This window comes from Neophocaena asiaeorientalis, unplaced genomic scaffold (genome assembly GCF_003031525.2).
Source record: "Neophocaena asiaeorientalis asiaeorientalis breed wild unplaced genomic scaffold, Neophocaena_asiaeorientalis_V1.1 scaffold123, whole genome shotgun sequence".
Taxonomy (NCBI): domain Eukaryota; kingdom Metazoa; phylum Chordata; class Mammalia; order Artiodactyla; family Phocoenidae; genus Neophocaena; species Neophocaena asiaeorientalis.
Window position 1 is genome coordinate 5535087 of NW_020173666.1, and position 16624 is coordinate 5551710.

At 39.1% G+C, this 16624-nt stretch overlaps 1 protein-coding gene across 1 annotated transcript in view; it reads right to left on the reverse strand.

The window, feature by feature from the left end:
• Nucleotides 1-8747: 8747 nt before the first annotated feature.
• The window catches only part of LATS1 (large tumor suppressor kinase 1), a 42006-nt gene continuing 34129 nt past the window's right edge, over nt 8748-16624 (reverse strand). The window contains exon 8 of the mRNA XM_024747868.1: nt 8748-12631. Within this exon, the coding sequence (XP_024603636.1) occupies nt 12122-12631 (510 nt within the window). The 3' untranslated portion in view covers nt 8748-12121. The remainder of the gene's footprint in view (nt 12632-16624) is intronic.

A 16624-nucleotide genomic window follows, 5' to 3' on the forward strand; every position in this document is an offset into this window, starting at 1 on the left:
GACGGGGGAGCGCCTGCGCAGTCCCGCGCCACAGCCTCCCGCGCGGACTGGGCAGGGGCGGGTAGTAATGACCCAAATTAGAGCTACCGTCTCGTGTTCCTCAATATGTTTTTCGCAGTGCTTCCTCACTTTTCCTCCCACTTGATTTTCATCACCCTCTTCAGAGGTTAGGAGGTCAGAGTGTCTATTTTACAGGTGAGTGTCAAGGGTCAAACAATTCGTTTGTGACAAATCCTGTTCTAGAACCAAATACTCAGAATTTGGCTGAGGCGCTTGTCACGACATAACATGAATAAAATAGAGAATGGGTAAACAAAGGTATTCGGACACAATGATGGTGGAATTTTATATTCTTGATTTTTTTGGTCAACGTATTAATGCAACCAGACAACAAAATTATGTTCCACGATGTACAGAAACATACGTACTCGACAGTACTAGTGGCCATGCTTCCTCCAGGATCTCCATCCTCTACTTCCACCTAAGGTGGCATAGAGGGACTTAAGACACGTTATCCTCTAGGAATGCATGGTAATTAAAATTCTGATTTTAAAACATCCCATTAATTTAACACAGACTTATATAAAGGCAATTCAAGGGAAATACATCCATTCAGTCCACAGATGTTTACTGAGCAACTAATACATGCCAGACAGCATTGTAGGCATTGGGTAAACAGTGGTCAACAAAATAGAATGTTTCATGAAGCTTAAAGTCTTGTAAAATTCTCAACTAAGTAGAAAATAATAGTTTCGCTATGATGGATTTGAACTCTATTGTAATGTAAAGTATAATTAGTATAGGAAAGTATAATTAATATAGCTTTTTGAAATGAAAAAACAATTCAGGGAGGTACAGGTTAATTACCCTAGTTAGACTGAATCAACCTTCATTTTTTATATGAGTGAAAAGGTATGTTGAATTATAAAGGCAATTTATAGTCTAAAAACTTCTCAAAGGGCATATAATGAATACATATTACATGACTCCATTTATATGAAATTCTAGAACAGGCAAAAGTAGTCTGCAGTAACAGAAAGGTGGTCAGTGTTTGCCTGAGGCTGGATTGGGGGCTGGGAGAAGTGAGGTGAAGGACTAGACTGCAAGAAGGCATGAGGAAATGTTTTGAGGTGATGGAAATGTTCTATATCTCAATTAGAGTAGTGGTTAAGCAGATATATATGTTTATTAAAACACTGAACAGTGCACATAAAATGGATGCATTTTATTGTACATAATGTATACCTCAATGAAGTTAATTTTTAAAATTAAGAAACAAAAAACCTCCAAACAGTGGCTTACATTTACTACTTCTGTTTCTTCACTAGTTGTACTGGTCTAGGAAGACTAGGGTACCCTGTAGTAACCTCTCTAAATTGAAGAGGTTTCAAACGCCAGGAATTTTTTTCTTCTCATTTACTCTATATGTTCATGGTAGAGTGGATGCGGGCACTGGGACCCTGGACAGTGGAAAAAAGAAAATGCGATAACTTGCATAACTTCTGCCTGGATATAAGACGTGCCACTTCTGTCCACATTTCATTGGCCAGAGCAAGTCATGTGGCCAAGCCTGATTTCAAAGAGATGGGACACTGAGCTCTACAGTGTGCCCTGAAGGAAAAACAGAATATTTGTGTACCGCCCTCATGACTACTACACTAGTCATTTCTTCTTTTACAGTGTGGCTTCTACAACCACCATCCCTCTCAAATGATTGTGTCCAAACTGGGACTCAGAAAAATTGGAGATTATTTTTTCTGGTGAATGGTGACAGTAATTTGGCAGGATCATGGGACACATACCGGGAAGTTAATGAAAAGTAGGTAAAAAGGTAGGTGCCAGGGCTTCCCTGGTGGCGAAATGGTTGAGAATCTGCCTGCCGATGCAGGGGACAAGGGTTCGAGCCCTGGCCTGGGAAGATCCCACATGCCACGGAGCAACTGGGCCCGTGAGCCACAATTACTGAGCCTGCGCGTCTGGAGCCTGTGCTCCACGACAAGAGAGGCCGCGATAGTGAATGGCCCCCGCTTGCCACAACTAGAGAAAGCCCTCGCACAGAAACGAAGACCCAACACAGCCATAAATAAATAAATAAAATTAAAAAAAAAAAAAGGTAGGTGCCAGTAAAGAGTTAAAATTTTGTTCAATAGGCACAAAGGAGCCATTGAAGGTATTCAAATGAAGGCATAATTTAGATAGGAAATAGGAAGATTGATTTGGCAACTGTGAGTAGAAGGGTTTGGAGGGGAGAGAGAATAGATTGGGCGACTCTTGCAAGAAGTGTTGTGACTCCTGGAATTACACAGGAGGGAATGACATGCAGACCATTTCTTGACATTATGTATTTGCTGTCTCTCTTGCCCCAGTAGGTAAACTTTAATGAAGTTAGATACTTCCTCCATTTGACTAGGGCAATGTCTAGCATATTGCAGACATTAATTAGATATTTGTAGAATAAATACATTAAATCAGTAAAAAATAGAATTTGGAGACACTTTTTACATTTCATCAGAGAAATCTAAAAGGACTTTCAGGACTAGTTTCACTCACCTGGTTATTGCAACCGGCAGTCCTCCTCTACCTCCTTCAAAACTTTGAGCCATCTCTTGGGATACAGAGTATGTAGACTAGAAAATTCTAACCATGATTAAGAATCTGCTTAAAAAAAAAAAAAAGAAGAGGGAGTTCTTTGGTGGCCTAGTGCTTAGGATTCCAGGCTTTCACTGCTGTGGCCCAGGTTAAGTCCCCTGGTCGGGGAACTGAGATCCTGCAAGCCGTGGATCAGAAGCTGCTGAATTTTTAGATTATGTCACAGTTTTTGCAGCAACAAACTGAGACAGATCCTCAGTGCTGTTCACTAACCTTATGCACATTCTTCCTAAATAATAGCTTCCATCACAGACCTGCTACTCCCAGATTGCTGAATGCCATAGGAAAAAAAAAATCACACCACCTTGAAGATTGATGCACCACAACTGCATGATGTCTAACCCACCTGAAACGTATTTTTCTGCATGTTCCACCTCAGTTATCTTACTCTTCACATTAGTTATTTCAGACTTTCACCACTGTCCTCATGCCAGCCACATACCCCTTCCTGCCCTTTCAGCAAATCACTATGTCTCCACCTTCAGAGAAAATAGACGCTGTCAGGTTGAAATTCCCTCAACTTGCTCAGTGAGGCAGAGACTGCCATCTGCCCACCAAATACACATTTTCCTTGGTAACAGAACCTAGCTTGATTAAATTGGGCTGCCTGGAATAAGGACTACATTTTCCAGACTCTCATGCAGCGAGGTGTGGCCGTGGATCTAACTTCTGGCCAGTGGACGTGTTGTATAGAACTTTTAGGAAGGTACCTTACAGGGAGAGGCCCTGAAAATCCCCCTTCCAGTCACATCATCCCCTCTTTTCACCAGGTTAGAACAGGGGAAAAAATGGATAGAGTATAAGCAGCCCACTACTGACCATAAATGACTTTTAGGATATAAGCCATGTGATGAAGATAGCAGAACTGAACAGACAAAGTGTGGAATGACCTTGTGGAGCTGTTATAGCAGGTGTGGACTGCCAACTCGATATTGTCTGTCTAAGCAGTCGTTTTGGATTTCATATGCAGCATAACCTAATCCCAATACTTTGACCCTCCAACTTAACAAATGTCTCTACCTCACTCTTGCCCTTTGGTTTTGCCTCCTATCTCAAAGAAAGTGTATCTTCCTTTGTCTAAGCCCCATTCCTCCACTTGAACTTAAAGATTTTATTTTTTATTTCCATTTTATGAATTTATATTTGGATAGGCAATGCATTTACATGGTTCAAATTCAAATGATACAAAAGCTTATATAGTGAGAAGTCTTTCTACTCTTCTTGCTACCTTAGAAATCCAGTTCCCATCCCCAGAGACAGTAACATCAAACTCGTTAACTACCTTCCAGAGATACTTTTATTATACATGCAATTAAATAATGCAATTTATTAGACCTCTCATGAGCTTTCTATAATTTGCTAGTTTATGTCTTCAATCAAGGAAAATTTCCTTTTGGTAATTTCTTATAGCTTCTAGTTTCTTGTTGGGATTGCCTATTTGTATATTTATGAGAATGTTTTTCTTTACATCGTCATGCACAGTTATAAGAGCCATCGTAATATCTTTGCCAATTCCAGATGTTGGAAATTAAGATCTTGGGGTCAGCCTCCAGTGATTGTGTTTTCTCTTGAGACTAGGTCATATTTTTATATTTCTGTGTATGCCAGGTAAGTTTGGATTGTATCATGGATGTTGGATATATTAAGTTACACTCTGGATTCTGGGATATGCCTCTGGAGGTGTTCTGCTTGGTTAAGCAAGCAATTAACTTGGTTTAATTTTCTTTCTGTTGGGCAGCATCTCAAATGTCAGTTTAGTTCTTTGATTCTTAGGATGCTTGGATTCCTCCCCACACATATGTGGTTCGTGATTCAGCTAGAGATTTGGGCCATTCTCAGGCAAGATATCCTAAAAATGAGACACTCATCTAATGCCACTCCTCTCTCCCAAGTGTTGACTTCCACCCAGAATCTGCCTGCTCTTGGTTCCACTTCTGTATCTTTAGTTTTTTTCCCCCGAATTTATAGTTGTTACATATGATAAAGTCAATCCATCAGGTGCTTACTTGCTCATACTAGAAGCAGAATCTAGAATTATCTTTCAAGTATGTCATTTGGTTGACAGTTGGATAATAAACTTGAAGGACCAGAATGAAGTCAAAGACTCCAGTTAGGAAGTTATTACAATAATTCAGTCAAGAGTTAGATGAAGACCTTCACCGGTCAGAATGGCCATCATCAAAAAAATCTACAAACAATAAATGCTGGAGAGGGTGTGGAGAAAAGGGAACCCTCTTGCACTGTTGGTGGGAATGTAAATTGATACAGTCACTATGGAGAACAGTATGGAGGTTCCTTAAAAAGCTAAAAATAGAACTACCATACCACCCAGCAATCCCACTACTGGGCATATACCCTGAGAAAACCATAATTCAAAGAGTCATGTACCACAATGTTCACTGCAGCTCTCTTTACAATAGCCAGGTCATGGAAGCAACCTAAGTGTCCATTGACGGATGAATGGATAAAGAAGATGTGGCACATATATACAATGGAATATTACTCAGCCATAAAAAGAAACGAAATTGAGTTATCTGCAGTGAGGTGGATGGACTTAGAGACGGTCATACAGAGTGAAGTAAGTCAGAAAGAGAAAAATACCATATGCTAACACATATATATGGAATCTAAAAAAAAAAAATTGGCTCTGAAGAATCTAGGGGCAGGACAGGAATAAAGATGCAGACGTAGAGAATGGACTTGAGGACACGGGGAGGGGGAAGGGTAAGGTGTGACTAAGTGAGAGAGTGGCATGGACATATATACACTACCAGATGTAAAACAGATAGCTAGTGGGAAGCAGCTGCACAGCACAGGGAGATCAGCTTGGTGCTTTGTGTCCCCCTAGAGGGGTGGGATTGGGAGGGTGGGAGGGAGACACAAGAGGGAGGGGATATGGGGATATATGTATACATATAGCTGATTCACTTTGTTATACAGCAGAAACTAACACATCATTGTAAAGCAATTATACTCCAATAAAGATGTTTTTTTAAAAAAAAAGTGTTGATGAGGGCCTTAACCAAATTAGTTTAACCAAACAATGGGGATGAAGATGATGAATTAGAGAAAAATGCACCAGGTAAATAACCGAATTTCATGAATCATTGCATGGGAGACAAAGTATAAAATGACCTCAAATTGTTTTGCAAATCAGATTATACACGAACACAAAGTACACGTTAGTTGGGGTACAAGTTCAGCAACAGTAACAAAGGGTATATATATATATGAATTTTTTTCCTTTTAATATTCTGCAGTTAGACAGACAGCCCTGCTTCATGCCATCTTTCAGGTAGCCAGGTTTTATTCATTTTGTTAATCCACCATCACTAGGGTATTTTCCTAGATTTTATGGGTCAATATAAAGTCATGATTCTATGTTCCATCCTGTGGGAAGAGGGAAGGAGCAAGTGAAAGGCAAACAATATCAACTTTAGGTGTATGAAGTAGTTTTTTTTTTTTTTTTTTTTTTTGGGGACTGTTGTGGTCTCTCCCGCTGTGGAGCACAAGCTCCGGACGCGCAGGCCCAGCGGCCATGGCCCACAGGCCCAGCCGCTCTGTGGCGTGTGGGATCCTCCCGGACCGGGGCACGAACCCGTGTCCCCTGCGTTGGCAGGCGGCCTCCCAACCACTGCGCCACCAGGGAAGCCCTGAAGTAGAATTTGCATATGTCACATCTGCTCATATCCCAGTGGCCAAAACCTAGTCATGTGGCCACAACTAATTACAAGGGAATATGAGAAACATGGGCTCTAGTGGGACAGTTGAAACATGAACAGGGATGGGGGCTCTATTAGTAAAAGGAAAACTGAGAGAATGGAAGCTGGAGAACAAGAGCAGCCTGTGTCATTAGTCAACCCCTCTGGGAGCTAGGAACTCTTGAGAATCCCCCTTTTCACTACAGAACAAATTTAACCCTCCTCCAGGGAAAACAAAGTCCCACCCAGACTGTGAATCCACCAAAATGTCCCGGATCTCTGGGTGACTTTATGTAAGGGAGAAGGAAAGACTGGATACTTGGGAGGACAACTGCCTGTCTCAAACATAAATTTGATATCCTCCCTTTTGCCTTCACACAAAAGCAGATACATTTTCTGTGTATTTGCCTTTGGCATAACAATGTATGGTCACAATTTTAAGCATGCCAAACATGGATCCAAAATGCAGTAAAATGAGAGAGCCAATGAGCTAGACGCAGGGTCCCACAATGGCACCCGTCAGCACCTGGGTCCACGCAGTAGAACAAGCTCCAAAGAACGGCTGCCACCAGTGTCTATGTTCCCAGGGTGAGCCGCAGCTGCCTCCCACCTCAACAGGAGACTCTCCAGGACCAGGAGTGTATGTCCACCATTCAATCATCTGCTAGAAGATGGTGTGGAAGTCACAGAAAAGTAGCTTGGGCAAGAAAGAAATTAAATTGTGATGCAGGTCTGCTGAAACCACAGCTAACCTGGCTGAGAGCTCCTGGACGACGACGATGACATATGAAGGCAAACACATTGTATTAGAGACATTTTCTCTGGAACATATCATCAGAATTAAAAAGAAATTGGATTCCATGGAGTCCTTATCACTTCTCACCCACCAAAAATATGCTAACTAAACGGACAAATAAATACATTAATTGGAAATCTTAAAAAAATGTAGTAAAATGAATCATAAGCATAATGCAGTTTGCATGAGCTATACAACAGCCTCATATAGACCAAATATAAATTTACAAGTGGGACTTCCCTGTAGGTCCAGTGGTTAAGACTCTGCGCTCCCAACGCAGGGGGCCTGGGTTCGAGCCCCGGTCAGGGAACTAGATCCCGCATGCCGCAACTAAGAGCCAGCGCAGCCAAATAAATAAATATTAAAAAAAATTGTTTACAAATGAGTGCAAACAAGAGGATAAAAGGAGACCTAAGAATGATGGTAGGGACTTTCCTGGGGGCACAGTGGTTAAGAATTCGCCTGCCAATGCAGGGGACACGGGTTTGAGCCCTGGTCCAGGAGGATCTCACATGCTCCGGAGCAACTAAGCCCGTGTGCCACAACTACTGAAGTCCTTGCACCTAGAGCCTGTGCTCCGCAACAAGAGAAGCCACTACAATAAGAAGCATGTGCACTGCAATGAAGAGTAGCCCCCGCTCCCTGCAACTAGAGAAAGCCCAGGTGCAGCAACGAAGACCCAACGCAGCCAAAAATAAATAAATTAAAAAAAAAAAAAAAGAATGATGGTAATGCTTGAAAAAGGGGGATAAAAAATCCTAAATATTTGTTCATCTTTGTAAAGTTGATTTAAGATGTAACATCAACATATATACTTTATTTGGTAGGCAGTTCATGTGATAAAGTAAAAAGATTATAAATAAAGGAAAAGAGATTAGCTAATAACTTCACATTTTAAAAATTACTAACTGGGCTCAAATGATACTAAATGCAGAGTTCAATAATTAAAAAAGGTTTAAATCTGTGATCTAAAGGGAGCCTTTAACATGAAATATTTATTGTACTTATACTGGGCAAAACGAAAACTTTACTGGGCTACACTTTTAGTTTGCCTTAATTTAAGTAGGGATTACCATTAGCTATATATGTTTTAATTTCAAAGCAGCAAATTTTTTTTTTTTAAAGAACTTTAGTACTTTTTATATTTTTTATCTTTGTCTGTGTTGGGTCTTCGCTGCTGCGTGCAGGCTTTCTCTAGCTGTGGCGAGCGGGGGCTACTCTTTGTTGTGGTGCACAGGCCTCTCATTGTGGTGGCTTCTCTTGCTGCAGAGCACGGGCTCTAGGCACGCGGGCTTCAGTAGTTGCGGCACGCAGGCCCTAGCATGCGCGGGCTTCAGCAGTTGAGTCGCGCAGGCTCTAGGGCGTGTGGGCTTCAGTAGTTTTGGTGCATGGGCTTAGTTGCTCTGCAGCATGTGGGATCTTCCCGGACCAGGGATGGAACCTGTGTCTCATGCATTGGCAAGCAGATTCTTAACCAGTGTGCCACCAGGGAAGTCCTTAAATTTTTAATCATAAATTTTCTCTGAGAATAAAAAGATTAAATTTTTGAATTAAAAAATCAACTTAACTAAGCAGCCTAAAAGTCAGCCTTCCACACATAATTTAAAGATTTGAATTTTGCTTTTTTTTTATTATGATCCCAGCAAATGTTACACTAGAGAAAATGATTGGGGAAATACAAATAGATTCATTAAGAACACAGGCTGATTATTCGTATCTACTACATTCAGAAGTATGCAAAACAATTTAGTTATATTGCAATGCTGTAACTCCTTTTCCTAACAAAGCATTATTTTATAAAACTGTAGTGTTGTATTGATTCAATTTTAATACAAAATACTTATATACATAATACAATATAAAAGTAAACTGTGGTATAGTGCCTTCACAAAGGGATCTATTAAGGCGCTTTACAAATACACCATTATGTTGATCCAAATTACTTTTTGTTTTAGATTAAAACAAACAGGCTAAATGTTTCACTTTAAATACCAAAGGGATTTTTGTTTATTTTTGTTTATTAAAGAAAAATTTCTAAAGTACCTTAGGTAACAGCAGCAGCAATATCTAAAAATCCTCCCACTGTATTCTCTAATTTCAACATATTATTAAGTCAGAAGAAAACATTTCCACTCACAGTTTTGCACTTTGCAACAGCAGAAGGTAATAACTTTTTAAAAAAGTCAATCTCAAAGTGACTTCTTAGTCATACATTCTATAGTTTCTATTACAAATAAGGTAGAAAAGATACAGCAACAGGGCCTGCCTTAGGACGTCACTGGACAATACATAACTGTATCTACAATTACATAATTATAGAACACATTTCATAAATACCACTGATATGCATAAAAAGGGTGAGTATAAGAAAGACAGCAAGTTTTTTTTTTTAATGAGTGGGAAAATTATTTTAAAAAGAAAACATCAATGTTTTCACTCCATTTCAATTGAGAGCATACAGATTTTCGACATCGTTCTCATCTTTTTGGTCAGGAAGCACCAGATTCTATACTGGAAGATCTGGATATAGTTTGGGAATAAGACAGCTAATAAATATATCCAAACTGCTAAAAATGCAGATACGAAAGGCTTGTACACTGCTTCAGATAAACACAAAAAGCTTATACTGTCAGAGGAAATTTAAAAGAATACAAAATTTGTAGTGTCTGTTACATTTGAGGAATAAGGGCAACACAGATTTTGGGGGGAGGGAGGGGGAGAAGACAGCACCTTAGTTTTCCTACAATGTAAATGTAACAAAGTTGGTTTTGTTCCGTATTGCACCATAGTCCAGAAATAAAACAACTAAATGGAAATTTCAATAAATCTGACTGAGAAAGCCCGAAGAACAAGGGGGATAACTTAAAAATTTGAGTACTGAGCTAGAAAGTTCTTGAACTAATTTGTTTTGCATAGAATTTTACAGGACTAATCAAACGTTCCATGAAGTGAAGACTGCCATCTTATATAGTGCATTTTCCTACAATCCTCTGAGTAGAAGTCCTTCAGAAATATTTATTAAGCTTGTAACAAGCCAAACATGTATTTCAGTGCCCTCAAAAGGGTGTGTTTAAAATGTCTTGGTGCTGTACCAGCAAGAGAGGCAGTCCTAAGGATATCTTATCACATGGTACAGACCTTTCACACCATAAATTATCAGTGTTTATACAAGATGTGCTAATCTGAGTACTAATTAGTAAACTTACAGCAAAGTTCCTAGTTTAATATATCAGTGTTCTTGCAGGACAGAGGTCCCTAACCAAGAGTTTGTGACAGGTTTCAACACATCCAAAATCCCTAAACTGCATGCAACATTTTGTGCGTATGTGTTGATGTGCATTTTTCTGGGAAGAGAAGCCACAGCTTTCATCAGATTCTCGGAAGGGCCAATGACTCCCAAAGACCTACCGTTACATAGTGGCTAATGCACTGGTTTACAAGCTGAGAAGACCAACTATAGAAAGGCCACCTATAGAAAGGAGGGAAGTGTGAGCTAATAAATCTTTTTTGCTCTCCCCAATTTAACCAGAACAGCTTTGCCTTTAATTTTACTTGCATACATGATTCCATTAGCTTTTATTTGAAGAAAGCTGTAAGTTTGAAAAATCACTAAAATTATGCTTCTTCTCCACAAATATTGTTTTGATGAAACAATTCCCTATCAGTGGAGCTTCAGGAAATAAAATACAAATTTTACTAATGTGAGAATAGAGCCCTTTCCCCCTTCCTAAAAGTTAAGCTAAATGTATTTTGGTATGAAACCACAAGTTGTCCTTATACCTAAGTATTATATAAAACAGTAATGCTGAAAAACATACTGTTTAACCTTAATAAGTTAGGAGGTTTTGAATTTTCCTAAGACCACTATGTATTTTTTCCTAATTACTAATGGCCACCTTAATTAGGAGTTAAATAATGTTTTTTTCACCAATTAATCTCTGCCTACAGGTAAAATATTGCCAAATAGCCACATTTTCTTTTGCCAGTAACAATCTGTGTATGCATCTCTGTTCTGAAAGAGGAAAACTATAACATTACTGATGACATAATCGAAACTGTCACTATATAGAAAAAGTACTTTTCTAGTAAGTACCCACAAATAATTTTTAATTAAAGTTTCATATGAAGCTGAAAATGATCTCTCTGCTTAGGATGTGGAACTTTTTTTAAATTTCAAAGTAAAAATATGAAAGATCTTATTAGTTTTAGTATTGAAAATTTAATTTATGGCAGCTTTGTTCCCTTTAAAAACTGAAAGCAGCATTAAAAATACCAATATGAAAAGAAAAATGGTAGTGCTTTGCTTCTTTCAAAGCCAGTAATTTTCTGAGATATGTTAGGAAATTAAATATTCCACAGATGGGATAGAAGGATAAACTGCACTAGTTTTCATTTGGATGAGCATACTGTTTCAACCTTGTATTTCTTAGTTACAAAATGTGAATTATACAGATTATCATTAGCCTAGGAACACTCACCACCATGATGGCTTCATTTCTATAGCTTATTTTTTTCCAAAAACAAATTATGGGGGAAGAAAAAAAAAACACCTCTGTAAATGTGGGGTATATTTCATATTTGGTTAAAGCAAGATAAAACTAAAACTGTCTTTCAAAAAATTTCAAAAATTCTTGTTTTTTTAAAAATTATTTAGCATATGTACAAATAGATATCAGGCTTCTCCTTTTAAACAAAGCACTATTTTTTATTTTAAGTACTTTAAGTACCAAGAACTGACTATAATATTCAGCTCATAATTTACTTTATAACAATTTTTTTCTAAATTACTGATTAAAAAGGCTGGAATAAATTAACATTTCAAAAGGATTTCCCATAATTTAGGAACATAAAAAATTGTACACAGAGCACACATACATAGCTCTGTTACATTTGCATAATTTTACTCTCAGAGCTTCAAAAACCCCTGCGTTTCAGGCCTTTTTGCAAAGCCTCATTACAATTATTTCCTAGTGCGTTAAACATACACTAGGTCACGATTTTTGATCTCTGAGCCTGTGTGCTGATCATCTTCATCTGACTGTTGCTCTGGGCCTTGTGAATTAATATATTCATATTCAATAGGCTTTGGATAATTATATGGGTAGCCATTGTCATCAAAAAACCTCCGAAAGGTAAATTCATAGAAAGCATGTTCAGGGTGCTTTCCATTTTTATACCATCCGTTCAGAGTGTCATTTACATTTTCTTCTTCATTATCATCACTCCGTAACTTATCAGGATCAACAGGATCAAAATTTGATGTATCTGTTGGGTGTGTGATTTTAGGAATGTATGAAGCAGATTGCTGTCTCAGGTCACTGGAAAAATCAATTGTTTTAAAAAACGGATGAGCTTTTATTTCATCAGCACCATTCTTGCCTAAGCGATCTTCTGGTCCTCTGCAGAGTTTAATAATAAGATCAGAGGCTTCAGGACTCAGTTTAGCTTGCGGTGGGATATGAAGAGATGTTTGCCAGTTGATAACCTTTAAGGAAGATTTTTAAAAATTAGAAGGAAAGAAATAAGAAAAACAAAAATTTCCTCCAAGTTTCAATTGCAAAAATTTTACTGGACTATCAGTATTTTCTTAAAATAAATTGCATTGTATTTCACCTTCCTTACCTTTTTATTTTACTTCATTTTTTTGGCCATGCCGCACAGTTCGTGGGATCTTAGATTCCCCCATCAGGGATCGAGCCCAGGCCCTTGGCAGTGGAAGTGTGAGTCCTAACCACTGGACCGCCAGGGAATTCCCTCACTTTCCTCACCTTTAATAATGAATCGGTGGGAAATAACTTTTCTTTCCATTCCCTCCTCTCTAGGCAACTTATACTCATATTACATGACTCACTGTAAGTTTTAGTTCCCCTGTTAAGACCTTCAACCTACGGTAGAAATGACTTTCTACTGTGCCTCCCCAGTTCTATATATTTCCTTGTAGCATAATATCTCTAATACTTTGTGGTATCTATTTATGTCTGTGTCCTACTACAGTATAAAATTTCATAAGGCTATAGACCACGTTTTGTCTTTGCATTTCCCAGTGTTTGGCAAATTGCCTGGCACATAATTAATAGATATTCAATAAACACTTATTGTTTTGAATAAACTGGAATGAGGGAGGGAGAAAGGAAGAGAGGGAGAGAAGGGGTAGGTCTCCATAAATATTTATTAAATAAATGAATAAATGAACTTCATTCTTCCTTATCGGGGGGTGAGCTTATCAGCACTGTGTAGGGAAGAAAATTAAACGCCCTCTTCAATAACCAAAGTAAAAACTCAATGGACCCTTTAGTCCTTGGCGCGTGACTCGGCTCAGTCCAGTTCAAGATGCTGATAAACAGGCTGGTGCTTGAAAGCTTTTTGAGGAGATAACATGTATTTGAACATGTTATGATTGATATATACAGAGTAGAGGTTTTTGCTTACTGTCCCTTTCATGGTGGTAGCAGGGGAGAACTTCTGAAAAGGTGCCAAATATCTGCAAGAACATGTATCTGCCCCATAGAGAATTTCTGTAGAATTCAATTCCATCTAAACTATTTAAAATCATTTTTCTACCAACCAGCCCCAGCCTGAAGCCCAACATAGTAACTAGACTAGCTATCCTAACAATACAACTATCCTAAGACAACTTTGTCAGCTGTTTTAACTTACAAAGGTTAGTTCTAAATCCCATTCTTTTGACTATTCTAAACATTGTATGTTTCAAAGTATCCTTTTAAAAACTTGATTTTTTGTGCTTACATTTTTTTCTATAAGAGATTATTTTGATGATTAAATTTGACCCCTTTGACAGAAAATGGATTAGTGGATTCCTAAGGATCAGGGAGGAGTTTGTGCATAGGGTTTCGGGGGCGGGGGGGGGGCAGGTGTTGAAGAACTGTTCTACACTTTGATTATGGTGGTGATTGCATTTGTCAAATTTCAGAGTGAGTTTTACTGAATGTAAATTCAACGTGAATAAACATGACTTTAAAAACTTAAAAAAAAACAAAAACTCAATGGATGGGCTCAACAGCAGAATGGAGATGTCAGAGGAAAGAATCAGTGAACTTAAAGAAAACTCGATAGAAATGATACAATCTGAACAACAGAGAGAAAAAAGAGTTTGAAAATATGAGAACCTCAGTAACCTGCGGGACTATACCAAAAGGTCTAATGTTGGTGTCAGAGTTCCAAAAGGAAAAAATATGTGGTACAGAAAAAATATTTGAAGAAATGATGGCTGAAAATTCTCCAAATCTGATACAAGACAAACCTGTAAATTAAAGATGCTGTTTGGTGTCAAGAGACACCAAACAGGACAAGCCCTAAGAAATCCATGCCCAGACAAATCTTAATTACAACACTGAAAGCTAAAGAAAATTTCTTATATGTAGCCAGTGAAAAATGATGCATTACTTGAGGGAACAATGATTTGAATTACTGTAGATTTCTCATCAGAAAACTATGGGGGACAGAAGTGGATACGTTTTAAAGTGCTGCAAGAACTGAAACCCAGACTTCTATTACCAAGTGATAATATCCTAAGGAAGGTGAAATAAAGACATTCTTAGATGAAGGAAAACTAAAATGATCTGCTGTAAGCAAACATGCTCTAAAATATTTGCTAAAGGAAGTTCTTCAGACAGAAGGGATTGATAGAGAAAGAATCGTAAAACATCAGGAATGCAGGAAAGCAAGGAAAATGCTAACTATCTGCGTAAATACAAATGACTGTTCTCATCTTGAGTTCTTTAAAATAAGTTGATTGTTGAAAACAAAAACTGTAACATTGTTGGATGAGGCTTTTTATTTTTTTTGATGTGGACCATTTTTAAAGTCTTTATTGAATTTGTTACAATATTGCTTCTGTTTCATGTTCTGGTTTTTTTTTTTTTTTGGCCAGGAGGCACGTGGGCTCTTAGCTGCCCATGCTTTGGAAGGTGAAGTCTTAACCACTGGACCACCAGGGAACTCCTGGATGAGGTTTTAAATGTATGTAGACGTGATGTATAAAAAACTAAGACACGGGGCTTCCCTGGTGGCACAGTGGTTGGGAGTCCACCTGTCAATGCAGGGGACTCGGGTTCGAGCCCTGGTCCGGGAGGATCCCACATGCCGTGGAGCAGCTAGGCCCATGCGCCACGGCTACTGGGCCTGTGCTCTGGAGCCCGTGAGCCACGACTACTGAAGCCCGCGTGCCTGGAGCCCATGCTCCACAACAGGAGAGGCCACTGCAGTGAGAAGCCCACACACCGCAACAAAGAGTGGCCCCTGCTCTCTGCAACTGGAAAAAGCCCGCGCGCGACAGCGGGGTCCCAGTGCAGCCAAAAATAAATAAATAAAAATCAAACAAAAAAAACCTAAGACACAAAGGGTAGAGAATGAAGGGGCCTATATGGTAGCAAGGTTCTACACTGAACTTTTAGTGGTAAGATACTGATTCTAAGTAGACAATGAAAATTTAGTATGTATCTTGTAATCACTAGAGCAACCTCTAACAGAACTATATAAAGAGATAATAGTCAAAAACACAGTAGAGTGAGATCTCATGGAAAATGGCAAATAGGAAGCCTCAGTGGTCAGTCCCTCCACAAAAACAATCATTAAACTGAGAAAAAAAAATTCAACTCTTATCATAATCAACCATTTTGGTACTGTGGAATCTGACTTGACCCTAAGAGCAATGAGGGGGGTGCTTCATGAAGGGAAAAGCTGCTAAAAACTGTAAGATAGCAGTGTGCATGAACCGACTACCATTCACCATTGCTCAGCCCCACCATGGTTATGGAGAGGGCAGCCCATTTTCCTGGTATGGTGCCAAGGTAGGCAGTAAGGACCCTGCCTTCCAAAAATCTGAGGCTGTGCATTTTGGTTGGTCTTGGTGATTCCCTGAGGGACCAGTCCAGAGGCCTGCCTTTCTTTTGACCCTCTCAGGAATACGTAAAGAGAGAGACATGCTTTTCTTTTCTGATACAGGCATTTAAGGAAACCTCTATCAAGTCACTGGATTAGGCTGTTTTTCTTTAACTTCTGAGAGTTCTTAAATAGTCTAGAGATAAGCCTGCTGTTGGGTATGTGACCTGCAAGTATTTTCTCCCAAACTGTAGCTTGTCTTTTCATTGTTTGACTATGTCTTTGGCAGACTGAAAGTTTTTAATTTTTGATGAAGTCCAAATTCTCAACCTTTTCTTTAATGAACCATGATTCTGATGTCATTTCTAAGAACTCTTCACCTAAGCCCAGGCCATAGGGATTTTCTCCTACATTTTCTTTTAAAAGTATAGCCTTTATGGGGCTTCCCTGGTGGCGCAGTGGTTGAGAGTCCGCCTGCTAATGCAGGGGACACGGGTTCGTGCCCCGGTCCGGGAAGATTCCACATGACGCGGAGCGGCTGGGCCCGTGAGCCATGGCCACTGAGCCTGCGCATCCGGAGCCTGTGCTCCGCAACGGGAGAGGCCACAACAGTGAGAGGCCCGCATACCACAAAAAA